The sequence below is a fragment of the Chlorocebus sabaeus genome, chromosome 5, assembly GCF_047675955.1.
Source record: "Chlorocebus sabaeus isolate Y175 chromosome 5, mChlSab1.0.hap1, whole genome shotgun sequence".
Lineage (NCBI taxonomy): Eukaryota > Metazoa > Chordata > Mammalia > Primates > Cercopithecidae > Chlorocebus > Chlorocebus sabaeus.
In genome coordinates, this window is record NC_132908.1 from 4,875,504 (window position 1) to 4,901,583 (window position 26,080).

General features: G+C 54.5%; 2 protein-coding genes across 6 annotated transcripts in view; one reads left to right on the top strand and one right to left on the bottom strand.

Moving 5' to 3' along the window:
* Positions 1–3,509, top strand: part of UBN1 (ubinuclein 1) — a 37,155-nt gene extending 33,646 nt beyond the window's left edge. For all 5 annotated transcript variants that reach the window (XM_007984668.3, XM_007984686.3, XM_037989876.2 and 2 more), the window contains one exon: positions 1,242–3,509. In XM_007984668.3, coding sequence (XP_007982859.3) covers positions 1,242–1,291 — 50 coding nt within the window. In that variant the 3' untranslated portion in view covers positions 1,292–3,509. The remainder of the gene's footprint in view (positions 1–1,241) is intronic.
* Positions 3,510–3,660: 151 nt separating this feature from the next.
* PPL (periplakin) overlaps positions 3,661–26,080 on the bottom strand; it is a 55,841-nt gene continuing 33,421 nt past the window's right edge. The window contains exons 3-22 of the mRNA XM_007984706.3: positions 25,485–25,639; positions 24,008–24,128; positions 22,632–22,757; positions 22,498–22,539; positions 20,909–21,070; positions 20,700–20,807; positions 19,372–19,467; positions 16,645–16,767; positions 16,313–16,459; positions 15,516–15,667; positions 14,628–14,725; positions 14,285–14,442; positions 13,067–13,245; positions 12,843–12,981; positions 11,773–11,966; positions 11,227–11,377; positions 10,035–10,118; positions 9,155–9,271; positions 8,243–8,335; positions 3,661–7,165 (exon numbers count right to left, since the gene is read on the bottom strand). Coding sequence (XP_007982897.3) covers positions 4,502–7,165; positions 8,243–8,335; positions 9,155–9,271; positions 10,035–10,118; positions 11,227–11,377; positions 11,773–11,966; positions 12,843–12,981; positions 13,067–13,245; positions 14,285–14,442; positions 14,628–14,725; positions 15,516–15,667; positions 16,313–16,459; positions 16,645–16,767; positions 19,372–19,467; positions 20,700–20,807; positions 20,909–21,070; positions 22,498–22,539; positions 22,632–22,757; positions 24,008–24,128; positions 25,485–25,639 — 5,109 coding nt within the window. The 3' untranslated portion in view covers positions 3,661–4,501. The remainder of the gene's footprint in view (positions 7,166–8,242; positions 8,336–9,154; positions 9,272–10,034; positions 10,119–11,226; positions 11,378–11,772; positions 11,967–12,842; positions 12,982–13,066; positions 13,246–14,284; positions 14,443–14,627; positions 14,726–15,515; positions 15,668–16,312; positions 16,460–16,644; positions 16,768–19,371; positions 19,468–20,699; positions 20,808–20,908; positions 21,071–22,497; positions 22,540–22,631; positions 22,758–24,007; positions 24,129–25,484; positions 25,640–26,080) is intronic.

Here is a 26,080-nt window from a genome sequence, read left to right on the forward strand (position 1 = left end):
ACAAACTAGAGGCTGCAGAGCCAGCTTGGTAAGAGCAGGGGTCTTTCCAAAGTCAGGCTGCCCTGCCTCTGCTTACTCTCAGGAACGTTACTCTCAGAAAAGCGAAGTAATTGAGGCCGGACCCAGTGACTCACACCTGTAATCCCAGCACTTCGGGAGGCCAAGGCAGGAGGATTATCTGAGTCCAGGAGTTCAAGACCAGCCTGGGCAACATGGCAAGACCCCATCTCTACATTAAAAGAAAAAAATTAGCCAGGTGTGATGGCATGTGCCTGTAGTCTCAGCTACCCCCAGTAGTATATAGCTTCAATGAGGAGGAGGATATTGAATGTCCCCAACAAGAGGAGATGAAAAACATTTGAGGTGATGGATATGCTGATAATCCTAACCTGACACTACACGTGTTAGGTGTCAAAACATCACTGTGTACCCCATAAAATATGTATCATTATTATGTGTCAGTTTTTAAAACTGTTTAAGGCTGTCAGAGTCTGGATGTGGTGGCATTGAGAGGCAGGAGGATTGCATGAACCCAGGAATCAGAGGGTATAGTGTGCTATGATCATGCTTGTGAATAGCTGCTGTCTGGGCAACATAGTGAAACCTCATCTCTTAAAAAAAAAGTTTTTTTAATCAGTTTAAAAGTTCAGGGAAAAAGAAAGTCAATGAGAAAAGCAACTATACCACAACAGGGTTATCCACGTGAGCTTCTCACTTCCTTAGATGGACTTCAGCTTATAGGATGACATGAGATGCAAGTAAGAAGCTATTTGCACATTTCGGCTGTGTGACTTGTGTCTGCATTGCTTTCCTTTCTTCTGTGGACTGAGAATGCTAGTCCTTTGAATTTGTCTTTACAGGACTTGAGGGTCTTTTGATGGTAAGAGAATGAATGATCATTGCTGCCTTGAGTTCTATGTGATCGTCAGGCCTTGCCTCAGGATGGCAATTGTAGCCTGAGATGACATAACCCAAGTTGCATAGCAGAGTTGCTCTTCTGGGAACACCGTGCTGAGTGACCACGAACCTTCGCAGTGCTAGTATGCTTGCAGGCTGCGGCCAGGAGCAGTGTACACGAATAACCACTTGCTGGTGTCTCATGGCTTGTTTGAGCTCTGGAACACTCAGCATTTGGTGACTTTTGCTATTTAGATGTTTCCCTTGAATTTTTGTTACTACTGCCTTAAGGAAATCAGAGAGCCTGAAAAACTTGTGTTCTAATTTTTCTTACTCTTTTCCAGGTGCTTCTCAGCTTCACGGGAAAGGGCCTGCTGTACCACGGAAATTGTGACCGCTTCAGAGGCAAGGCTTGCCACTTGGGTCTGGGTGGAATCAATGTGCAGGTCTCCCAGGATGGACACTCACTGCGCCCTTTCTGCTGCTTGGTGTTCTTCTGGAGGAGCGTGAGTTCTCAGTGGAGCGCTTCTTGGCACTTCTGACGTGCCTCCCACGGAGGGAGCCGGGCCCTTGCTGCTCAGGAGGTGCAGACTGTCCTGTGCTCTGGGCCTTGCGGCTCTGTTGCTAGACGGTTGTTAGAGGGGCAGCTCTAGGCTGGGGCGTGTGCTGGGCCATGGTGGGAGGCATGGTGTTTACAGGCTCTGGTGGCAGAGCAGTTGGCACACCTGCAGGTGAATCTGCCTGACCCCCTGGCATTTGGTCAGAGTACCTCAGAGCACCCCACTGCTCAGGGGCTCCTCCTGGCTGCAGTAAGCTCCCTGGATGGTCACAGTGCCGCCTCATCCCCAGGCTGTGTGCTCAAGAGAACAAAACCCAGGCCAGAGCCACAGCTAGGAGACCTGTACTGTCCCTGCAAAATACTAAGAACACCTAGGGTGTGCTCACTGTGGGGGCCAGTTTCTCCTCAGAACATGACAATGAAGCTCTTTTAGAGAAAAGACCTTTGTAGATTCAACAATTGTGATAGGATTTTTACAGACACCTATTTTGGGCTCAGTTTTCATCATTACCATTAAATGCATTGGATAGAAGGGGACTGTTCTTCACACATCATATTATAGGAAGACATAATTCCAGTGCCTTTATGGTGGAGCAGAATTCGACAACACATGTCCATTCAGCCCTCTGAGTGGATCTGAGATGACCTTTTTAAAGATATGTCTGTATTCAAGACAAAGCCAGTTTTGAGTTTTTTACACTTGCACATCATTATCTGTGCCGTCCTGACTAGAAGGGTGTCTGGGCCCCCAAATTCCAAGTCCCAGTGTAGCCAGGGCTCCCATTTTGCTTTTCCAGAGTTTGTGGAGTTGGACTGCAGAGCCCAAAGCCCTTCATCTTTCTGAGGGTCAAGGATACCAGGGGTCCCAAGTCACAGATAGACATTCCAGTTTGTCTTAGGAATCATTCGTAGGCAGTGCGGCAGAAGCAGGCCTCTGTGAAGTGTCTGCCAGGTAGAAATAGGCCTTGAAGTCCTGGGGCGCTCCAGGCAGTGGGGTTATGTGTCGACTTAAGGATGATGTGTGGAAGAGCTTGAGGAGTGGATCAGAGAGACTAGGACAGTTACTGCAGAGCTCCTAAGTCACCACTCAACCAGTGGCTGTTTCACAAGGATTTGAGGGCACTTGCCTGTCCTGTGAGGTCTTTGTCACAAGGTGAATCTGAACTGACTGCTCCAGCTAAGTGATCTCAGGCACGTTGAGAGTATAGTGTCCTCAGCACGTACACCCAGGGGAAAACGGATCGCTCTTGGCTCCTGACTCCCAGGGTACAGCGCCCAGTAACTCATCCTTCATTCAGAGGTTTCCTGGCCTTCCTGGTTTCCCAAGGAGCAAGACCTCTGTCCGCCCTTTGGCCTGGCCTCTGCTCTGACTCCTTTTTTACATAAGAACCAATCTGTGTTTCACATTGGGCTAAGTGGATTCCTTATCCCTTTGTTATATATATTTTTTGCAACTTGGATTTCCAGTTTGTTTACAGAGTAGTCTTAGGTAGTAGCAAAAGAGCCAAAGAAGAGATTTGTATTGCTGAGCTTAAAGCCAAGCAGAGGCCGGCAGTGGAGGCTGAGCAGGGACTCTCCAGGCTTCTCTGCCCATAAACACCCGGGTCCCAGCCCCTCCTTCCTTTCCCTTTGGTGCTCCCTCCTCCCCATGTACCATTGCGCGCGCAGCTGGAGCAGAATACCCTCATTTTTAGGAATCTAGTGATGCCTCTTGCCTCAGGGAAACGTTTCTTTGATGGGGAGTTTGAGATTTCTTTTTCTTGTTTATGCTTTATTTGTGGTAATGAAAGAGCGAATGACTGAACAGCCATGGCAAGGCAGATCTACAGGCGAGGCCGCAGCAGAGGGTAGGGCAGAGCGGCCTCGGGGTCTGGGGGCTGCAGGGGTTTCCTTGGTGCAGCGAAAGTCTCTGAGCACTTACCGGGCGTGGCCGTTTCTTATGTGTGAGAGGGGCTGTGGCTTTTGTGCAGCGACTATGTTGGTGTTAGGGGTGGTGTGGAGATTGTTAATCTTGTATAAAGTGATTCAATAAATTGTTTCAAGGTTTCCAAAACATTTTTTCTCACTCTTTTTTTTCTACCCTGTGGACGTAGTTCTTCCTGTAGGAGCTGCTATATATGGAATATCCATTTTGGCTGAAAGCCAAGAGGGAGTGGGGGAAATATGCCTTGCATGCAAAAGAAGAAACAGGTGGACCGTAAAAGTAGACTCCAGCCACCAGGTTTATTTTCATGCTATAAATAAAGTTCCCTATTACTTCCCATTTTCTTACATTCTACATGAGATACAGAGAACCAGAAATTTGCGTGGTGAATAATCAACTGTTTGTATACCTAAATACCAATGAGATGATAAGCGAGACTTGTAAAGCACTGAAACTAAGGCTAACAGCAACACAATCCACTATCAAAGGATTTAAATGCCAGAACTGTGAAACATTCTCTGTAGGTGCCGGGACAGTCTGGCTGACAACGTCCACTCTAGCACCGAGGCCTGGACACTTGTGGTTTCTGTTCACCTCTGCTGGCTTGCAGCCCAGATCTGTCTCATGAGCAGAGTAACTACTGAGGAGGCTTCTGTGATGGAAAGTTGGTTTTAAGCCAGAAATCTGGAGAGATGTCATGCCAGGCAGCAGCCCCCACGGGCCCAGGCCTTTGTGGGGCAGTGTCACTGGTGTGCCACCAGTACCCATGCTGCATGGAGTGGGCTTGGCTGCTGTGGTTGGCTTGTGCTTTAGTGGTTTTCAGATCGTGTGCAGGTGTCACGAGGAGTTTGTTGCTGGGAGTGTATAGGAAAAGGCATCGCAGTTGTCCAATCATTGGAGGATGAAGTGGGTCACTAGGGTGAAGGATGGTTGGAACGAGAGTTGCCTGTCTTCAGCCAGTGCCTATCCCACATATGGGCTGGACTCTGAGCAGCCTGGCAGCAAGGGTGTGTATAAAATGCTTGGCCTGCACCAGGGCTAGGGAGAAGACGATACCAGGGAGGTCACAGCGTCGGAGGAGAACCAGCATCTGCTGCTACGAAGAGTTACAAGAGCTGTGCCTACTTCTGCCCAGATACCAAGACCGCCAGCTCCTGGATGGACATGTCCTTGTTGACGTAGCGGTCATACTGAACAGGGGTCAGCCTGCCGCTCTGCAGGGCCTCTTCGATGGAGAACTTCTTGCCAGACTTCCTGTCGTGTATTACTGAGGACTCCCCATTAGGACCCTTCACTGAGATCTCCTCCCAGTCGCACTCCTGGCTTCTGAGTTTCACGAACATGTTCCAGTCGATGAGCCCCACGCGGTGGGCTTCCTCCGGGGACAGCTCGCGGCCTGTGTCGGGGTGGATGACTACGATGGAGCGCCGCAGGTGGTTCTCCCGCTGCTCCCGCTTGACAGCCACGGAGCCCAGACGTTTCTGCAGCTCGTCGATCTCGAGGTCTTTGTCCTTGGAGAGCCTCTTGAGGTCATCCAGTTCCCTCTCCAGGGACCATAGTCTGGAGTCATGGTTGGTCCCAGAGTCCGCCACGGTGATGTTCCGCAGGTCTCGTGTTTCCGTCGCTGCCATGTCAATTTCCGATTGGAGCCTTCGGGTCTCCAGCTGCAAGTTTTGCCTCTCCAGCTGTAATTTGTGGTTCTCTTCCCTTAGAAAGTCTAGTTCCTTGGATGACTTGGAGTTATGAAATTCCAGCTCCGAAAGTCTGGCTTCCAGCCGGCTCACCTCAACATCCAGCTCGCGCTTGCTGCGGCTCTCCTCCTCCAGGTTGCTCTTGAGCCTCTGGATCTCTTGCTCGGTGTCACCCTTCTCCACCTGGATGCTCTCGGAGAGCACCACCTTCTCCTTGACCTCCGCCTTCTCCAGTGCAGCCAGTTTCCTCCGGAGGGGCTCAAGCTCACCCTCCAGGAGCTGCCGCCGGTGCTGCTCTTCTTCCAGCTGGAGTCGGAGCAGGGCATGCTCTCGGGCCTGCTGCGGGTCCTGCTGCAGCACCACCTTCTGCTTGCGGGTTACCTTCTCATGGGCCTCCGCTTCTTCCTGCTCCAGCGCTGCCAGCCGCTGCTGCAACCGCTGCACCTCGCGTTCGGCCTCCCTGCGGGCCTGCCGCTCGCGCTCCAGCTCCTCCAGCTGCCGCTCAAGCTCGGTGCGCCGGCGCTGCAGCCTCCGCAGCTCTGCCCGCAGCTTGTCAATCTGTCGCAGCTCCACGTCGATGCTCTCGGCAAAGGTGCTCACCTCGGCCCGCAGGCCTGGCTCCTCCTCATACCTGACTACCTCCTGCTGCACCACCCTTTCCTTCACCCGCGAGAGCTCCTCCTCCTTCTGGGCGATCTGCTTTTCCTGGGAGGCCTTCTCCCTCTCCAGATCCACTTGCTTCTTCTGCTCCTCTGAGAGCTTTGCCCTCAGAGACTCCACCTCCTCCTTGGTTTGAGGGTCTTCTTGGAATTGGAGGATCTCCTGGACCACCTCTTTGGTCTGGACCTGGGGTTTGGTGTCTTTCAGGGCCTGAATTTCCTGCTTGAGCTGGTAGATCTCTAAATCACACCTTTCAATCAGTCTGGTCTTGTCCACGATCTCCTCCCTGAGCCGCTGAAGCTCCTTCTCCATCTCGGGGTCAGTTTTGTACTTAATGACTTCCTTAGTCACCTCTTTGACTTCCACCTGGGGGCCTCGCCTCCTGAGGGCCTCCAGCTCGCTCTGGTAGCTCCGGAGCTGCTCCTCGGCGCCCCGGTACTTTCGCTCCTGCTCCACAAGCTCCAGGCGGAGGTTGGCCACCTCACTCTCCGCCTTGGGGTCTGGCCGCACGATCTCCCTCACCTTCTCCTGCACCACCACTTTGGCGTTCTCCTCCTCCAAGGCCCATATCTTCCGGAGCAGCTCCGTCTTTTCCCTCTGGCTAGCGCGAGCCTTGGCAGCCTCGTCCTCGTATTGGCGGGTGAGATCGCTGACCTCCCTCTCGGTGGCTGCGTCCTTCTCCACCTTGAGCACCTCCTTGACGGTGATCTTGCCCTCGGCCATGGCCCGCTCCTTCTCCAGCCTCTTGAGCTTGTCTTGGAGGAAGCTCAGCTCCTCCTCCTGCTTCTCCCTGAGCTGGCCCTGGCACTGGTGGTCCTCCTGCAGCTGCCGGTACTCTGCCTCCAGCTGGGGGTCATTCTGCAGTTTCACCACCTCTTTCTCGGTGACCTTCTCCTGTGCCCGGCTCTTCTCCTCGGCCAGGGCAGCCACACGCTGCTGCAGGAGGAGCACCTCTGCCTCCCGGGCGCCCTTCTGCCGCCTCAGTACCTCCAGCTCCTCCCGCAGCTGCAAGACCTCATCCGCCTGGGCCCTGTCGGGCTCAATGCGCAGGACCTCTTTGACCACGTACTCCTGCCCCCCATCCCTGGTCTCCTGCTCCAGGGCACGCAGCTGCAGTTGCAGTGCCTCTAGCTCCTCCTGCAGCAACTGGTTCTTGTGCTGCTCTTCCGCCAGCGTCTGCTGCAGCTGCTGGAAGCTCTCCTCCAGTGCGGGATCCGGCACCTTCTTGAGCACTTCCTTCCTCACCACTGATTCCTGAGGCCCCTGATTCCTCAAGGTCCGGATTTCTTCCTGGGTGCTCTTGACCTCGTTCTCCAGCTGCTGCCTCCGCTCAGTCTCCTCATCCAGTTGCTTCCTGATCTTCCACGCCTGCTCCACTCCAGAGTCCGGCCTGTTCCTTTGCAGGGTCTCATGGGTCACTTCGACTTCCGGCTGCTGTGATGGAGAAGACAAGACAAGGTTAAAGCCAGGCTCTGGCAGCACATGTGGGACCTGTCCCCAGCTGGTCAGAGCGGCTGTCCTGTGATCCCCGAGGGACTCCCTCAGCGCCAGTTCATGTTCGTTGTAGAGTTCTAGGGTTACTTTCAAAAATGATCAAACAACTAGTTTGGGTTTTTTTAAATTAGGTAAAACATTTTTGAGCTGTGGAGGAGTTTAAAATGAAACCATGGTCTCCCACCTCTGGTCCCCTTCCTAGGGTGTGTCTGTCTATGCTCACACAAGCATGTCTGTCTGTAGTATGCACCATGTGTTTATCTTTCCTGCACAAATGGTATTCTTGCTGTGTGCCCTGCCGCTGACTGCACTGACAGAGCTCATTCCAGCTCCGCACAGAGAGTACTGCTTCAGGATGTACCAGCAGCATAGTTTCCACTCTGGACAGACCGCAGTTTAGCCCATTGCTGATGAAGAGTGAACCGCTTCCACTGTCTTGCTATTACAAACAATGCTGTTGTAAACATCATGGACTTCAGAAAATAACATTCATTTTCTTTGCTTTCTTTTTTTTTTTTTGAGACAGAGTCTCGCTCTGTTGCCCAGCTAGAGTGCAGTGGCACGATCTTGGCTCCCTGCAACCTCCACCTCCTGGGTTCAAGCAATTCTCCTGCCTCAGTCTCCTGAGTAGCTGGGATTACAGGCATGCGCCACGACGCCCAGCTAATTTTTGCATTTTTAGTAGACACAGCGTTTCACCATGTTGGCCAGGCTGGTCTCAAACTCCTGACCTCAGGTGATCTGCCCGCCTCGGCCTCCCAGAGTGCTGGGATTACAAGCGTGAGCCACCGTGTCTTGCTGAAAATAGCATTCACTTTCAGCAGATGTTTACTGAGTTGAATAAGTTCTCATGTCAGTTAGAAGCATTGGCTCGGGCCAGTCTTTGCACTGGTCCTGCCCAGAAACGTTAGCAAGGGGACACTCCCATCAATTCACAGACCATTTCTCTGAGACAGAGTCTGTATTTGTCACCTGTTAGCACAGCTTGAAGTAGGATTTCTTACGAAGATCAGTTACCTGTCTCAGGAGATTCAGAGCAAACTCCAGATTCTGCAGCCTCTGTCTGTTGATGGCGTAAACTTCAGTGAACTTGGCGGCAAGTGCTGCTTCCTGCAGAGAAGAGGTTTAGGAGAGCGGTCAACAAACAGGTGTCAACAGGGTAAGCAACAGAGAGCTAGAGAGCGTGGGCGTGGTTCTTGAGAAGTATGGAATTTGGGGGTAGAGGCATAACTCTTGCTTTAGTCTCACTGGTGGAGAGAGAACTGGATCTCGAGGCAGAAGATCCAGACCAGGGTCTTGACTACACTGACTTTGAGCACCAGTGTTATTTCTTGTGTGTGCAAGGGACTATCAGCCCTCCACGCTACTTACTGAGCAAAAGAGGAACTTCCCAGATCCATGGCTTTGACCCTGACACTGCTGTTCAGCTGTGTTTTCAAAAGTTTTTATTTTTTAAAGACAGAATCTCTCTCACTCAGACTGAAGTGCAGTGGTGTGATTGCAGCTCACTATAGCCTTGAACTCCTGGGCTCAAGTGATCCTCCCTCCTCAGCCTCCCAAGCAGCTGCAGGTGTGCACCACCATGCCTGGCTAATTTTTTTGTAGATATGGGGTCCTGCTTTGTTTCCTAGGCTGGTCTCAAACTCCTGGGCTCAAGCAGTTCTCCCACCTTGGCCTCCCCAAGTGCTAGGATTCCAGGCGCGAGCCACCGCGCCCAGCCTCGCTGTCTTTCTAGGCATATCGATGTCACTCCCCTAGAGCAAGTTCCTCATCATCTCTTACCAAACCTGTTTGCATGCAGGAGGGCTCTCAGTGGCTTCCCTGTTGTATATGCATCTCTAAGGCCAGCACGTGACACCATGCTACCTGGGGAGCAGGGCAGCTTGGCCTCCACCTCAGTCCCGAGGCCGCCCGGCCCACAAAACTCACCTCTTCCTTCACTTTGGCGGCGGGAGATTGGAGCCTGGCTCTCTTGCTCACGTGGCTGCTCCTTCCATTCTCCAAGTCGAGAAGAGACCTTAGTTTTTCTGCTTCTAACTCATGGTCCTGCATAAGTGAGAGACATGGCAGAGGGTAGATTAAAACAGGTTAGAAGAGACAGACATGTTCCTGTACCCCTTCCGGCTGACCCAGACCAGCCCTGTGCCATGTGCTGGTTTTATAATCTGCACGGGTCTTCCTCACAGCTGCACCCTGTAGTGATTGCCAGGAGGTTTTGAGAATTACCGATACCTCAGCAGTGCATGGCTCCATCACTCAGTAACATATAAGACAAGAAAAAGCACCCCCCGAATTCCCCTCCCTACCTTCCTACACGCCTAGAGATTTTCACCTGCTGCTGCTGCTTTTAACATTGTACCATCACCCTGTCTCACCTTGCCACCACCTCTTCTCATGTTTACCAGCTTGCAGACTTTATAATCCAGCAAGTGGATGTGTGCTGCTTCACGCAGCTTTCCCCTTCCACTGGACACCCGTCCTTTCCAGCTTACTAGTTTTGCTATTGTAAATAGGGCTGTTGCAACAATTTTATCCTGCTTTTTTTTTTTTTTTTGTATTTTTTCCTTAAGGATAAATTCCCCCAAAGAGTTTACTGCTTCAGAGTATAAAACCCTTTCACGGCATTGCATGTCTAGTACCATGCTATTTTCCCAAAAGCCCGTGCCAGTTTGCACAGCAGCCAGCAGTGCCGCCGGATGGCCAGCTCCACCCACATGTGCCAAGGCTGGTGCGTGCTGCTTCTCTGACCAGGGGACGGAGGAACGAGGCCCCTGCTGTTTGTGCTTCAGGCAGAAGTTTCCCGGCTCACCTTTACAGCTTGCTGGTACTGCTGGGAATTGGCACAGATCTTCTGTACTTCCTGCTCCCTACTTGTTATCTCATCTAGCAGGTTCTGTAAGACACAGTTTAAAAATCAAAACGAACTGGAAAAAAAAATTTAAAAAAGCAAACGTGGATGTAGTAGCTGGAAATCTCAGAATCTGAATTTACTCTTCTCTAGCACAAAGTATGATGAATGGCTCCCTGGTATACATTGTTGTTCATTGCAAAAGGCAGTTTTTTGTTTTGTTTTGTTTTTTTGTTTTTTGAGACAGAGTCTCACTGCATTGCCCAGGCTGGAGTGCAGTGGCGCAAGCTTGGCTCAGTGCAACCTTAGCCTCCTGGGTTCAAGCAGTTCTGCCTCAGCCTCCCAAGTAGCTGGGACTACAGGCTCCTGCCACCATACCCAGCTAGTTTTTTTTTTTGTGTATTTTTAGTAGAGATGGGGTTTCACTGTGTTGCCAGGCTGGTCTTGAACTCCTGACTTTGTGATCCACCTGCCTCGGCCTCCCACAATGCTGGCATTACAGGCGTGAGCCACTGCACCCGGCCATAAAAGGCAGTTCTAAGGCTCTGTGAAGGGCCAAGATCATTATCTCTGCTAGGAAACAAATGTTTACTGATGATTTGGACCACCAGACACTGTTCTGCTCTCTGACTTAGATTATCTCATTTAATCTTCAAGTGATGCCAGAAGGTAAGCGTCGTGACCTCCAGCTTATGAGTGAGGAAAGTAAAGTTTCCAAAGTGGGGATGTGGCTGATGGGGTGGACCTGGAAGTTGCATCTCAGCCTTTATCTTCCCATGTTCTTCCCTCACCCCAAGGCACTGTGTTGGGCCTGGGGAGGCTGGAGTCCCAACTCTGGAAATGGGATTTTCCCCACAAAGGCGGCTCTCATTCTGTAGCTGCTCACTCAGATAGGCAACCCACGCCAGGCGCCCACTCTGCACCAGGCCCTGTGCAGGGCACTGAGCTGGGACAGGTGAGCGACACACTCGGATCTTGTTGTCAGAGGGTTGGGTGTTGGGAGCCTGAGAGCTGAGGCCCAGGGAGGACACAGCTGTGGCAGGCCTGTGCCCTGCTGCACCTCCCAAAAGCTTGGCTCCCCAGAAAGGGGCTTGCTGACCTCTGACCCTCCCTTGCCAGTGTGTGCCTGGGGCTGCAGAAGCGGCCGTCTCACCTTCTGGTTCTTCAGCTTGGTCTCCATCTGGCTGAGGCTGTCTGTCTCCTGGGGCTCGTAACTGGGGATGCTGGCTAGGAACTGCAGCACGTGGTCACGGCCGTGGTGGAAGTCCTCGTAGGCCGCCTTGGCACTCTGTAGGCTCTGCGCCCTGCCAAGGCAAAGCATTCAGGCCTTGGCCACAGCAAGCAGATGCCTTACGGGGCCCTCATTTTTTTAAAAGAAGTGGGAAACAATCAAATGTAACTTAACTAGAAATACCCTAAGTATCTCCCACACAGGGTGGGTGGTAATTAGGGAATGTCAGGTGGGAGTGTGGAGAACCAGGTGAGTCCACATACATTGACTTGCAGAGATGCCCATTGTGGATTATAGGACCCAGGTAATCATGACTCAAAGGAGAGACCACAGGGCTGTCAGGGAATCTGACGAACTCACCAAAAAGAAAAACAGCACCATCTGTGGGACATGGCTACAGCATTGTTTAGAGGGAATTAGATCACATTCTCAGAAAACAAGAATGACCACCACCCCCCGCACCCTCACCTGCGCTCCACCTGCTGGCACAGGTTGTCGAAACGCTGGCCCAGCTTGTGCACCTCGGCCTCCTGGCGCTCCAGATCCGGGCAGTGCTCCTGGAAGCGGCTGGCCAGTGTGCTCGAGCACTGCTTGGCTGCCTGCAAGTTCTGCTCCACCTCGCCCAGGAGGGACTTCTGGGCCTGTAACTCAGAGGCCATGGCCTGGCCGGGCAGAGAAGGAGACAGCGGTGCTATGGCCAGAGCTTCCAGAGCCGGGTGATGACACCCCCCACAGCCCCCGGGCCACTGGCTGTAGGAGGGTGGTCAAGGCCACGAGGAAGGGGGACCGGAGCCTTGCTCTGTCCATCTCAAACCTGGGTCACTTCTGCCATCTTCTGTTTTATTACAATGAACAAAGCCCTGAAAAACTAACTTCTGAAAACACTGCAGCAGGCAGCTCGTGCCCCACACTAGAACAGCCTGCCACTGGCTGTGAGGCCTTGGCAAAAGTGGGTCGTGAGATGGGAGTGTGAATAAGGGGCCTCGGGTCGCAGACTTGAATGTTTCCTGTGCTCAGGCAGGCCACGCGGGAAGGGGGCCCGTGGCAACAGCGAGGGGAAAGCAGGCCGAGGAGGCAGCTGGTCCTCTGCCCCGTGAGTTGCCCTGTGGACTGCAGCCCAGGATGCCAGCTCTGCTCAGCAAGAGATACTGGGAACATGGATTGTTAGGTGTTTGTTTTTTCCAAGAGATGGGGCTTGCAACATTGTCCACGTTGGACCTAAACTCCGGGGCTCAAGCAAGCCCACCCCAGCCTCCTGAATGGCTGGTGTTACAGGCATGTGCCACTGCACTGTCTATTGCAGATATTTGATCTTAAAATGCTGGCATCTGAAATCCCATAGGTCACACAGATCCCGTGAATAGCTCGGATTTGTCCTGCGGGCCTCCATTTGCAGTTCCCAGTTTGTCACAATGGGCATTCCAAACCCAGGGAGACGGGATGCTGGTGTCCTCGTCTGTCCGGATGGGGTGGGTGGATGGGCCTGATGCCCTCACCTGCTCAGAGAAGGACTTCTGGGACTCGGGCCCCAGACTCACCGCCAGCTCTTGCCCCTTGCTGTCCAGGATGCAGCTACTCTCGGGCACTGTGTCATCCTGATTCAGATGGTTCTCGTGTGTGGCCAGCAACTCCCAGCCCTGCTGCAAGCTCTTCTCCAGGCGGTTGGCCACGTCAACTCTGAGGACACCAGTCAGGTGTCAGGGGATACCCCCCTGGTCCCCTGACGCCACCCCAACCTCCATGTTGCCTGTCTGCTACCCACTTTTCCTGAGCCAAGTCCAGCAGCTGCACCAGGCGCTCGTATTTCTGGTTGGTGTCCTCCACCCGGGTCCTCAGCAGGGGTGTGGTGCCACTGCCCGGGAGGGCCTGGATGAAGGCTTCGCCCTCAGCCGCGCTCCGAGTCTTCTCAGGCTCAATCCGCAGTAGCTCATTGGTGATGTTCTGTGGGGACCAGGGCCCCTCAGTTTTGGACACAGCTGGGCAGCCCCTTCCCCCAAGGATGTGGCCAGGGTGGGCACACATTCCCACATCAGGGACAGTGGAAGCAGCTGGAAAGGCCTGGCACACTCGGGCTCTGATGCGGCGGCTGGACGCCAGCCTGAGGGCTGCATCTTTCACGAGCATCCCAGGGAACCGCTGAGGTGGACTGTGGACTAGTGCCACCAAAAGCACCCAGGCAGCTGCCGGGCCTGTGCTGTCCTAAGCACTGCACGTGAATGCTTCTGTTTAATAATCTTTCCAGCAACCCTGGGAGGTGAGTACTACGACTCTACCCAGTCATGGGTGGGGGCGTGACGACTCCCAGCAACTTAGGAAGGGACTTGTGGGGTCAGGTTACACCCGAGACCCGCATCCTCTCACCCTGACTCGGCCCTCACTGTGAGGCCCCATCGGGGACTAGGGCACTTCTCCAATCCCAGATCCCCCTCTGTAAAATTGGGAGTGCTACTCCCTGCCTCAAAGGGCTGCCTTGAGGATGTGGGAGACTGTGTAGGAAAGGAGGTGGGTGGTGGTGGCCTTGCCACGTTGCCCCCGGCATCAGCTCACCCTGTCCTCGCCACCGCCCTGCAAGCAGGGCCAACCCATCCTATTGAAGAGGCCTGGGGTTTAGCTAACGTGTCTGCGGTCAAATCAGCCAGTGACCCAGTCCTGCGGAATTCCACAGCCCACGTGCCGCGCCAGGCGTCAGATCGACAAGCCATGCAGGGACAGTGCAAGCCTTGGCTCTTTCTCCTGGGGATGTGTCTGGAAAGAGCCTGGCGGCCTGGTTCTTGGTGTGGAAACTGGGGAGGTGATGAGGGCAGCCCTGCCACCTCCACGACTCGGGACCCGGTTACATGCAGCAGGCTGTCCCTGTCAGAAACCTGCAGTGAATGTCCTAAGACCCCATGGGGAAAAGACCTCGAATAGGGGCCCCAGGGAGCCAGGGGGCTAGTGCAGGGCTCCCCAGGCCCCGCCTGTGCTCCTGACCCACAGGTACCTTGAGGTCTTTGGCCCGCTCAGCAGTGTCCTGCACAGCCCGGCCTTGCTCCAGCGGTGGCCGCAGGATCCCTGTGATGGCCTTTTCCTGCCGGTCCAGGTCTCTGGCCACCTTGTCCAAGCCAGCCAGCAGCTGCCGCCCTTGTAGGTCAGAGGCATCTGTGGAGGGAGGGAGGACACAGGCAGGTGTGACAATGGGCCAGGGGTGTGAGGCCCAGGGAGGGAGCTAGGCACCCAGCCCCCCACCTCCTGCCAGGCCCCTGCCATCTCATCCACAGCATATACCCTGGGTCCAGCCCCTCCCCGGCACACCCAGAGCCTCAGCGAGTGGCCCAGGCACCCACCTCCGGGGTTCTCGGTCTTCAGCACCTCATATCGCTGCTGCAGCGTGCGTTTGCTCCCAGCTGCCTTCTGCTGCACGCTCCGGTACTGGCTGCCCAGGCTGTGAGGACAGAAATGAGCTGGGAACCTGGGCAGCCCACCACCCCCTGTACCCACAGAGACACAACAGCAGACTGACTGCAGACACCCCAGAGGAGCCTGACAGCTCCTTAGATGCAGACAGTGAGTGCTCACTGTCGTGCTGGCCTTTGTGTGCTCCTGGGCTCAGAACTCTTCCTCCTTCCCCTTCTTCATAGGAAGTCTTAAACTACCTAAAATTGTCCAATATCTCCACCAAGATGTTACCTCTGAGGGAGCATACACAGTAGGTGCGCAATAAATACTTGAATGAATAAATGAAGGCATTCCTTGAATCATCCACTCATTCAGCAAGGAGTTCCTGGGCACCAACTTTCCACCAGGTACTTAACTAGGCCCTGGAGAGAGGAAATTCAAGGAGCCCAACGAGACTGACACATATGATAGTCAATAAAAAGTGCGTGCAGTGGAAGAAGGTGCCTGGGAGCAAAGAGGAGGCAGCCCTTATTCCAGCTGAGTCCACAGTCGAGGGAGTGGGAGCTGCAGGTACAGGGAGCAGTGCGTGTGGGAGCCAAGGGCCCTTATAAACTGCTTGCTGGACGAAGCCCAGAGCTAGACATTCATGTTCAGCAAGTCAGCCGGCCCACGATCTGCCCCTCTCCTGTGTGAACCTCCAAGGGGGTACAGATGGAGAGTGTCAGCAATCCCCCGCTCCCCACAGGCTGAGTCCAAATGCCCAGGGCTATGAATGGGGCCTGAGAAGCCCTGGGGGTGGGGCTGGTCCATGCAGACTCCTGCCTTTGCCCTTGTACCTGTCAGCCAGAGCCAGGGCCTCAGGGTCTGTGGGGGGGATCACGAAACAGACAGCCGGAGCAATCAGCTTGTTCCCAGCGCTGTCCATGAGTTCCCAGCTCTCCCCGTTGTTCTTCTGCAGGGTGTAGCTGTAGCCCCGCGAAATCAGGCCCTGGCAAGGGCAGGCCAGACAGTCAGGGTCCCGGGAGGGGCTGAGGGCCTGCGAGCGTGGTAGCCATCTCACCCTGGACTCCTGGACCTGGGGACCCCCGGCTCATCACTTGGACCCTCCCCATAGAGTTGGGAGGATTATGCAGGAGGAGCACATATGTTGAGGCTGCAGGCCCAGCAACCCACCTCCATTTCCCTTTGAGGAACCGTCCCTCCCAATTCCCAGTCCCTGTAGTCTCATTCCTTCTCCATTCCCAAGCTCCAGATGGACACGTGACTTGGACTTGGCCAATGTGAGACTGGCATTCTCCGGCCACAGTCACTGGTATAGGGTGGACACTGGCGTTCCCTGGCCACAGTGATTAGTGTAGGGTGGACACGTGACTCAGTGGGCCAGTGAGAACCTGGCCGGGGACTTCTGAGGTGGGACTGGGGTTGCTAAGCTGGTGGAACACAAGGCCAGGGCAGCCAAGGTGGGGGCGGCATGGGGGTGCCAGTCGGCCTTCACGAGGTAAAGGGTTGGCAGAGTGATACCAACCACGGAGACAGGCACAGGCTCCCGAGAACGTCGCCTGAGGCCCCAGATCCAGCCATGTTACCCCAAAGACTTTGTAGTGATGTGAACAGATGAGCTGGCCCTGCGCACCTGCTCCCCTTCAAAGTCACAGAGTGCCTCCACGGGGATGGGCTTGAGCGGAGTCTCCCGGCGGTACTTGAGGGGCACCACCTGCTGGCCTCGCTTCTGCAACCCCCGCACCACGTCCTCATACTTGTCCAGCACCTTCTCCTGGTCCTGAAGAGAACAGGGTCAGGGGCCCGGTGAGACCAACAGCCTTCTCCCTTGTGGGAGGGCGCCGAGTAGGGGCTGGGGTCAGGAGGTGGGGTGCTGTGGGGGGCTCTGTCCAGGGCTGAGAGTAGGCATGGTGTAGAGGGGTCCCCCGCCCCCCGGGCCAGCAGGGGTCCTGGGCCCTCGCTCACATCCAGCTCCCGCAGCAGCAGCTCAATCTGGTACCGGTCCTTGAAGTCAGGGCCGTATTTCTGGTTCAGGTCCGAGTCCACCTTGTGCAGCAGCTCCTGAGCGTCCTTCACGTCTTTGTGGAACTTGGGGAGAAAGTGGCTCTGTCACAGCCAGGAAACCACTAGAAGCACCTGGGCTTCTGTCCGAGGCTTCAAGCTCATCCCCCAGGTGGGGCTGGGCCTCCGGTTCACCGGGAGTCCAGCATGGGACCCTGCACTGAGCCTGAGGCTCGTCTGCGTGGAAACAGCCTCACCCTCCCTGAGCTGGCTCCTTAGGGGCCTCACTGGGAGAAGGCAGGTCCCTTCCCACCCATCCATGAGATGCCACCTCTGTGACATGTTTTCTTTGATATACCAGTAAGTCTTGAGGTGTCCTTGATTTAATTCCTCTCTCTGTACTAGGAACACCCAGACTTACTACTATAGTTTCTTTCTAGGTTTTGATAATAGCCTCCCCTTTTTGTTCTCGAAAATTCTCTTGCCCGTTCTTCAGTCTGTCAGCTCTTGGGTCACTGTCAGCTATCCCCTGGGCTGAGCACCTGGGCTGTAGCCGTGAACAGGACCTGAAGCCCCCACCGTGCAACTCAGTGAATGAGGAGTGACACGGCGTCGCCCACATCCAGCTTTCCCCAGACATCTCAATCCTAAGAATTACCCGCAGCTTCTTAAGAACTCTCCTTCCTCTGGAAACAGACAAGTGTCCAGCCACAGATGAGTGGATAAACACAGTGGTCTAGCCATACAATGGGATATGATTCAGCCATAAAAAGGAGTGAAGCACTGAAAATGCTACAACACGGACGAACCCGGAAAGCACGCTCAGTGAGAGAAGCCACACACAAAAGGGCAGACTGCGTGATCCCACTGATTCTTCATATTCGTTCTAGATGTGAAACATCTGGAACAGGCAAGTCCATAGAGACAGCAAGAAGACCAAAGGTGAACTGGGGCTGGGGGAGTGGGAATGGAAGACTTACTACCTAATGAGTACAGGGTTTTTTTTTTTGTTTTTTTTTTTAAGAGACAGAGTCTCACTCTGTCACCCAGACTGGAGTGCAGTGGCGCGATCTCAGCTCACTGAAAGCTCCGCTTCCCGGGTTCACGCCATTCTCCTGCCTCAGCCTCCCGAGTAGCTGGGACTACAGGCACCTGCCAACACGTCCGGCTAAATTTTTTGTATTTTTAGTAGAGACAGGGTTTCACCGTGGTCTCGATCTCCTGAGCTCGTGATCCACCCGCCTCGGCCTCCCAAAGTGCTAGGATTACAGGCGTGAGCCACTGTGCCCGGCCCTTTTTGTTTGTTTGTTTGTTTTGAGACGGAGTCTCGCTCTGTCGCCCAGACTAGAGTGCAGTGGCCGGATCTCAGCTCACTGCAAGCTCCACCTCCCGGGTTTACGCCATTCTCCTGCCTCAGCCTCCCGAGTAGCTGGGACTACAGGAGCCCGTCACCTCGCCCAGCTAGTTTTTTGTATTTTTTCATAGAGACAGGGTTTCACCGTGTTAGCCAGGATGGTCTCGATCTCCTGACCTGGTGATCTGCCCGTCTCGGCCTCCCAAAGTGCTGGGATTACAGGCTTGAGCCACCGCGCCCGGCCGGTTTTTTTATTTTGTTTTGATGCTTTTTTTTTTGAGGCGGAGTCTCGCTCTGTGGCCCAGGCTGGAGTACAATGGCACAATCTCAGCTCACTGCAACCTCTGCCTCCTGGGTTCAAGCAATTCTCCTGCCTCAGCCTCCCATCTGGGATTACAGGTATGGGCCACCACGCCTGGCTAACTTTTGTATTTTTAGTAGAGATGGGGTTTCATCATGTTGGCCAGGGTGGTCTCGAACTCCTGACCTCAGGTGATCCACTCGCCTCAGCTTCCCAAAGTGCGGGAATTACAGGCGTGAGCCACCGTGCCCAGCCAGGGTACAGGGTTTCTGTTTGGGGTGATAGAAAGTTTTGCAAGTAGATGGTGGTGATGGTTGCATACTATTGCGAATGCAATGAATGCCACTGAATTGTACACTTAAAAATGGCAAACTGGCCAGGTGCGATGGCTCACACCTGTAATCCAGCCAGAGCCAGGGCCTCAGGGTACACTTTGGGAGGCCGAGGCAGGCAAATCACCTGAGGTCAGGAGTTCGAGACCAGCCTGACCAACATGGCAAAACCCTGCCTTTACTGAAAATACAAAAATTAGCTGGGTGTGTTGTTGTACACTTGTAATCCCAGCTGTTCAGGAGGCTGAGGCAGGAGAATCGCTGGAACCCAGGAGGCAGAGGTTGCAGTGAGCCGAGATCGCACCACTGCACTCCAGCCTGAGTGACAAGGTGAGACTCTCTCTCACAAAAACAAAAACAAAAACAAAAACAAAACAAAACAAAAAACAAATTTTGTTTTATGTATCTGCATGCATATTATAGATTTTACCAAGATTATAAACCCCACACACTCACCCTAGACCCCATGTGACCTGGGGAATCAGACTCTGGCCCTGGTCCCCAAGGAGGATGGACAGGGGCTGGCAAGCTTGGGACATGTCTGCACACGCCATCAGAAGCATGGGTGCTGGGGGCCTGGGATGGCAGCCCCGCAAGGCTCCTGGACCAAGCAGCACGAGGCCACACATGAGCCAAGTGGGCACTGAGCGCTGTCAGAGAGTAGCACCACTGGTGCTGGGGGGACTCCCAGGAGAGGCAGGTACCTGGTGGTAGTCCTCCATGTACTTGAGGTGACTCTCCTCGCAGATGAGCAGGTTCAGGTACTCCTTCCAGTCTGCGTGCACAGCCTCCATGTGTGCCTGCCAGAAGAAGGGGCTGGTCACCATTGGGCAGGTACCGCAGACACCACGGGAGGGACCACTGGGATACTGGGTTAGGGCATGGTGGGGGAGGGAGGCATCTGGCATCTCTCTGGGAGTGGCTACCACAGAGGTAGCCAACTTCTGCTCAGGGGTGTGAGGAGGAGAGAGGGGTTACGTCAGGGACCAAACAGGGATGCCACATGTGGATGCCCAGGCTGTGCGGTGCACAAGGGGCAAGTGGGGGCTGTGTCTGCCTAAAGTGGTGCCTTCAGCAAAACTGCACAAAGGCACTGTCATGGACCAAACAGTGTCCCACCAAATCCATGACCCTGGCCAGGCATGATGGCTCACGCCTGTAATCGCAGCAGTTTGGGAGGCCGAGGCGGGTGGATCACCTGAGGTCAGGAGTTCAAGACTAGCCTGGCCCACATGATGAGGCCGCGTCTCTACTAAAAATACAAAAATTAGCTGGGTGTGGTGGCGTGCTCCTGTAGTCCCAGCTACTCGGGAGACTGAGGCAGGAGAATCGCTTGAACCTGGGAGGCGGAGGTTGCAGTGAGCCAAGATCGCACCACTGCACTCCAGCCTGGGCGACAACAGCAAAACTCCATCTCAGGTGGGGTTGGCAGGGGCACTGTGGGGGTTGGGAAGAATGCGACCTTATTTGGGAATAGGATCTTTGCAGATGTCATTAGTTAAGGATCCTGAAATTAGGGTAAGCCCTAAATCCATTGACTGGCATCCTTGTAAGAAGAGAGGACACAGAGAGACACGGGGAGAGAAGGCCATGTGAAGATGGAGGAAGGGACTAAAATGAGACAGCCACAAGCCAAGGGCTGCTGGCAACCCCCAGAAGCTGGAAGAGCAAGGAAGGTACATGTCCTGGAGCTTCCAGAGGGAATGAAGCCCTAAGACACCTTGATTTCAGACTTACAGCCCACAGACCTCTGAGAGAATGAATTTCTGTTGTTTAAAGCCACTAAGTTTGTTTTAACTTGTTGCAGCAACTCTAGGGGGCTTCAGAAGTCCAGGGGCTTAGGGCAGAGGTGTCAACGATCAGGATAAATGAAGGAGGCAGAGTCAGACACAGCAAGATAGAGACAGACAGACACAAGATGCAGCTTGCAGGACCCCCAGCTCCGGGGTCTGCCCGAGCTCCAGGCGACCCACAGGCAGAGGCCAACCAGAAGCCACCCTGGAGGAAGTGTCTGGTCTTGGGGTGCACACACCTCAATGGAGTTCCTCCCGGGGTGCTCGGCTGCCAGCAGCTGGTCACCCTCGCTGTGCAGTTTGTTGATTCTCTCCTCTTTGGCCTCCAGGTTCCGGTTGATGAAATTCTGCAGTGGGGGGCAGTGGAGGGGCCTCAGTGCCAGCCTGACGGGCCTGTGCTCTCTCCAGGGCTGCCTCCTCCCTGACGCCCCAGGCCCCCAGCGCCCACCTCGTACTGGCGCCGGCGGCTGGGATAGTCGAGGTTGCGGTCACTCCAGTCGTACTGCATGCGGTCCTTGGCCTGCTGGTCTAGCCAGTACAGCTCGTTGGTGCAGCGCTGCATGTAGTCCTGCAGTGAACTCAGGTGCTGCTGCCGGGCCTGTGATGCTGCCTGAAGGGGCCAGGGCAAGGACAGGGCTGCGTCCTCAGCCCACTGCCACTGCTCGCTTCCTTCCCCACCTCCTGCAGGGCCCAGCTATGGCCGGCCTGAGGACAAGCCCAGCTTAGCCACTTCCAGGCCAGGCCCCCTTAGACAAGTCACCTGACCCCTGAAACTCATTCATTCATTCAGCAAATGTTTATTGAGCATCTCCTACGCGCTGGACATGGCTCCAGGCACTGGGGATACAGCAGTGAACGAAACACACAAAACCCTTGCAGAACTGACACTTTTGTGAAGACTTAGTTTGCCCATCTGTAAATGGGGATGATGAAAGTCCTGACCTCACAGCGCACACAGACTGGCATATAGTTAGTTGGTGCTCAACAAATATCAGTCACTATAGCTTCTACTTTGATCTTTATCACGATCGTCTTACAGAGGGCTGGAAGGAAAGCACCACTTTACGTCTGAGAAGCGGGGGTGCAAGGGAAAGGAGGGATGTTTGCATTTTGGGACATGGGGCCCTCCGCGAGCCAGCACTGCGCTACGAACTTCTGCAACATTGACTCATTTCATCCTCAAAGCGACCCTATGAGACAGGAACAGGTAGGAACTCCATTTCACAGATGAGGAAACTGAGGCTCCCAGAGGCTAAGTAACTCGCTCAAGGTGGCACCACTAACACTAAGGAGCAGAGGCAGCATGGCCCCTTACAAAGACACAGCGCTGCCTCTGCGTTCTCTGAGATGTCTGAAACATCGGCAATGAGAAAGTATTTGCATAACACTCATGCAATTTTTAAAACAATGCATTCTTTAAAGGTTTGGGAAGGAAAATGGAAAGCTTTTATATAGAAAGCAAGTGGCATCCTACTTGGCACACAGCAGATACTTAATAAAGAAATAAGCAGGACAGGCTGTAACCTTGGGGTCTATTAGGGTTTTCCCTGAGCAACCAGGGTAAACCCGGCAGTCACTCAGGAAGAGGCTGGGGCATGTCTCTTCCCACTTCAACCCCTCTCCTGATTGAAACGTTTACTGCACGCCTTTTTTTTTTTAAGACAGGGTTTTGCTCTGTTTCCCAGGCTGGAGTGGAGTGGCATGATCTCAGCTCATTGCAGCCTCCGCCTCCTGGACTCAAATAATCCTCCCACTTCAGCCTCCCAAGTAGCTGGGACCACAGCATGCCACCAAGCCCCGCTAATTTTTACATTGCTTGTAGAGCTGGAGTCTCACTATGTTGCCCAGGTGGGTCTCAAACTCCTGGGCTCAAGTGATCCTCCTGCCTCTGCCTCCCAAAGTGCTAGGATTATAGGCCTGAGCCACCATGCCCAGCTGCCTGTGTGATTTTTAAAAGAATACATCCTTGTCCCCCTGACTCCAAGCTTCCCATCCTCTCCTCTCCCCATGATGCCTTTCCCCCAGGGAGCTCCTCACCAGCAGTTTCTGGTACTTGGCCCGAAGTTCGCTGTTCTGCTCCTGAGGACAGAGCCGAGGGCACGGGTCAGGGCCAGGACGCAGGCGCGGCCCCCTCCATCCCTGGGTCCCCACCACACCAGCACACGCCCCACCTTGACCCCGTCCTTGGCCAGGTGGGGCCCGATGGCCTTGACCTCGTTGTGGAAGATGTTATGCTCCTCCACTTGGTGGTCCACCAGCGGCAGGTCAGTCCCAAAGCTCTGGCTGCTCAGCTTGTCCTGGCCGGGAGGGCAGAGAAGCAATAGGGAGAGGGTGGGCTAAAGGCTGGGGATGTGCGGCCACCCCAGGAGCCTTGGAGGTGGGCATGATGGTGCTCTCTTTTTCACAGGGCCCCGCAGAGCCACAGGGAGACGCCGGCCACACCTTCAACCCTGAAGTTCCATTTGCTGAGCGCTGACCCGTTATCATCTTTCATCTCACAGAGCCTCAGAGGTCCACATGGTTACTGTTCCATCTCTCAGATGAGGACACAGAGGCTGAGTGAGGGCAAGTCACCTGCCCAGGGTCATGCCATTAACAGTGGACAAGCTGGCCAGGCATGGTGGCTGATACCTGTCATCCCAGCACTTCGGGAGGCCAAGGGGGGCAGATCACTTGAGCCCAGGAGTTTGAGACCAGCCTGGCCAATGTGGCAAAGCCCCGTCTCTACAAAAATAGAAAAAATTAGCCAGGTGTGGTGGCATGCACCTGTACTCCCAGCTACTTGAGAGGCTGAGGTGGGAGGATCACCTGAGCTTGGGAAGTTGAGGTTGCAGTGAGCCGTGATCATGCCACTGCACTCCAGCCTGGGAGACAGAGTAAGACCTTGTCTCAAAAATAAATAAATAAATAAATAATAAAATTGGGGAAGCTCAGGAGTTTGAGACAAGCCTGGCCAATGTGGCAAAGCCCCGTCTCTATAAAAATACAAAAAATTAGCCAGGTGTGGTGGCGTGCACCTGTAATTCTAGTTACTTGGGAGGCTGAGGTGGGAGGATCACCTAAGCCTGGGAAATTGAGGTTGCCGTGAGCCGTGATCATGCCACTGCACTCTAGCCTGGGCGACGGAGTGAGACCTTGTCTCATGAATGAATGAATGAATGAATGAATGAATGAATAAATAAATAAAATTGTGGAAGCTGAGGCTCGAACCCGGGACACCTAGCTGCAGTGGCTGTGTGTTTCTCTGTGGCGAGGGCCAGGAAAGGGAGCGACAGGCCAGTAGTCTGGCCACTCCTGCCCCAGCCTGCCCGCAAAACGTCACCAGGACCCCAACATGCCAGGGCTGGAAAGTGGGACTCAGGAGCAGCAGCGAGGTGTGGCTGACGGGACAGAGTCCGAATCTCCACCGCTCGAGCTGTGTGACCCTGACTTGGCGCTGCACTTCTCTGAGCCTCACTCCTCTCACGGGCACATTGGAAAATCATCAGGACCATCTCTCCCCTCCCCAGCTGAAGCCCTGCAGCCGGCGGCCCCGTCCAGGCCATACCAGCTTCTCCTCCACCAGCGCCGCCCAGTTGACCTGTGGCTCCACGTCCTTCGCCGCCAGGCTGTAGATCTGCTTGTGTTTCCCGCGCAGGTTGGTCACGCGCTCCTTCAGTTGGCGGATACTGATGGGAGAGAGGCCGCCCGCTCAGTGGGGCTGGTTGGCACTGCCTGTACCCCACAAGGGGCCTCCCACCCAAACCCTGGCCTCGGTGTCCTGGAAGGACACAGTGACCATGGCCTTTGGTTCCAGACAATCAGGGCATCCTGTCACCCCTCCTCCCACGTACTTTCTTTTTTTTTTTTTTTTTTGGGACAAAGTCTTGCTCTGTCGCCCAGGCTGGAGTGCAGTGGCGCGATCTCAGCTCATGGCAACCTCCGCCTCCCGGTTTCAAGCGATTATCCTGCCTCAGCCTCTGGAGTAGCTGGGATGACAGGCATGTGCCACCTCACCTGGTTAATTTTGTATTTTTAGTAGAGACGGGGTTTCACCATGTTGGTCAGGCTGGTATCAAACTCCCGACCTCAGGTGATCTGCCTGCTTCGGCCTCCCAAAGTGCTGGGATTACAGACGTGAGCCACAGGTGGAGCCTGGCCCCACCCACTTTCCATCAACCTTCCTTCCCCCATCAGAGTTTCCTGAGAGCCTACTATGTGCCCAGAACCATAGAAGGTTCTGGAATAAGCAGAAAGGATCTTGTTTTCTGGAGTCTGCCACCCAGCAGGGCCCATGGGGTGGTGCATGCCATGTCAAGGACAAGTCCCGACGGTCGTGGGGCACCGAGAGAGCCCTGCCCTTGCCGGGGTGGAGGTGGGGCACGGGACAAGGCAGGAGTCAGGGAGGCTGATCCATCCAAGATAAACTGAACCGGGAGTTGTGAGCCAAGGAAGCCAGGGACAGGGCACCAGGCAGCGGGAGATCTCGCTCAAAAGCTCACAGGTCAGCCTGGTGGCTCCAGAACAAGGGATATCAACTCCCTGAGCCTCGGTTTCCCCAACTGCAAAATAGGGTCGTCAAGAGGATCATGTGAGGCCGGGCGAGGTGGCTCACGCCTATAATCCCAGCACTTTGGGGGGCCGAGGCAGGCAGATCATCTGAGGTCTGGAGTTTGAGACCAGCCTGACCAACATGGAGAAACCCTGTCTCTACTAAAAATACAAAAATTAGCTGGGCGTGGTGGTGCACGCCTGTAATTCCAGGTAGTTGGGAGGCTGAGGCAGGAGAATCGCTTGAACCGTGGAGGCAGAGGTTGCGGTGAGCCAAGATTACACCATTGCACTCCAGCCTGGGCAACAAGAGCAAAACCCTGTCTCAAAAAAAAAAAAAAAAAAAAAAAGGGATCGTGTGAAGCCTTTGGCACGTGCCTGGCACTTGGCCCTTAATGACCCCTGACTCAGGCTCCCAAATGCTGAACAGGACCCCCTGCCCTGGCCCACAGCCCCCGATAGCTCCCCTGGGATAAGAAGCTGAAGGGACCTACTCCTCAGCAATCATGTCCCCCTGTGGGTGCTTCATGTGCTTGGCAATGGCCGCGTCCGCCTCCAGCACATAGAGCAGCTTCTCGGAGTCCAACACCTTCTGCAGGGTCACGTCTCGGTGCTCAGGCTGCCGACCGCCCTGCAGCCGAGCCACATCCTGTGAGGGCCATAAGAGAGGGGACAATGGACAGAAGCCGAGAGTGGGCATGGTGGCAGTGGGAGGGGTGGGAGGAAAGGGGTCAGCAAGGTGCTCCCCTTCTTTCCGTTTGAATAACATCTTCTGGGCTTGTCCAGGTGGAGCGCGGTCGGTAGTTCCATCTCTGCTGCTACGTGGTATTTCTCAGTTCACTTTGCAAAGCGGGTATTTTCCTTATGCGCCTCCAGCCTGTCCTCCAGTCACCCAGCAAACAGAGCTCAAGCGCCTACTGTATGCCAGGTGTTGGGACACAGCTGTGAACAGAAGAGACACGGCCTCCCTGCCCGGCACTCACAGCCCAGTCTGCGAGGCCACCAGGAAGGCCAAAGGATGAGCCTCACGGAGGTGACTGCAAGTCCCTCCACGTCGGTGTTTATGAAAGAAACGCCCCAGAGGCAGAAC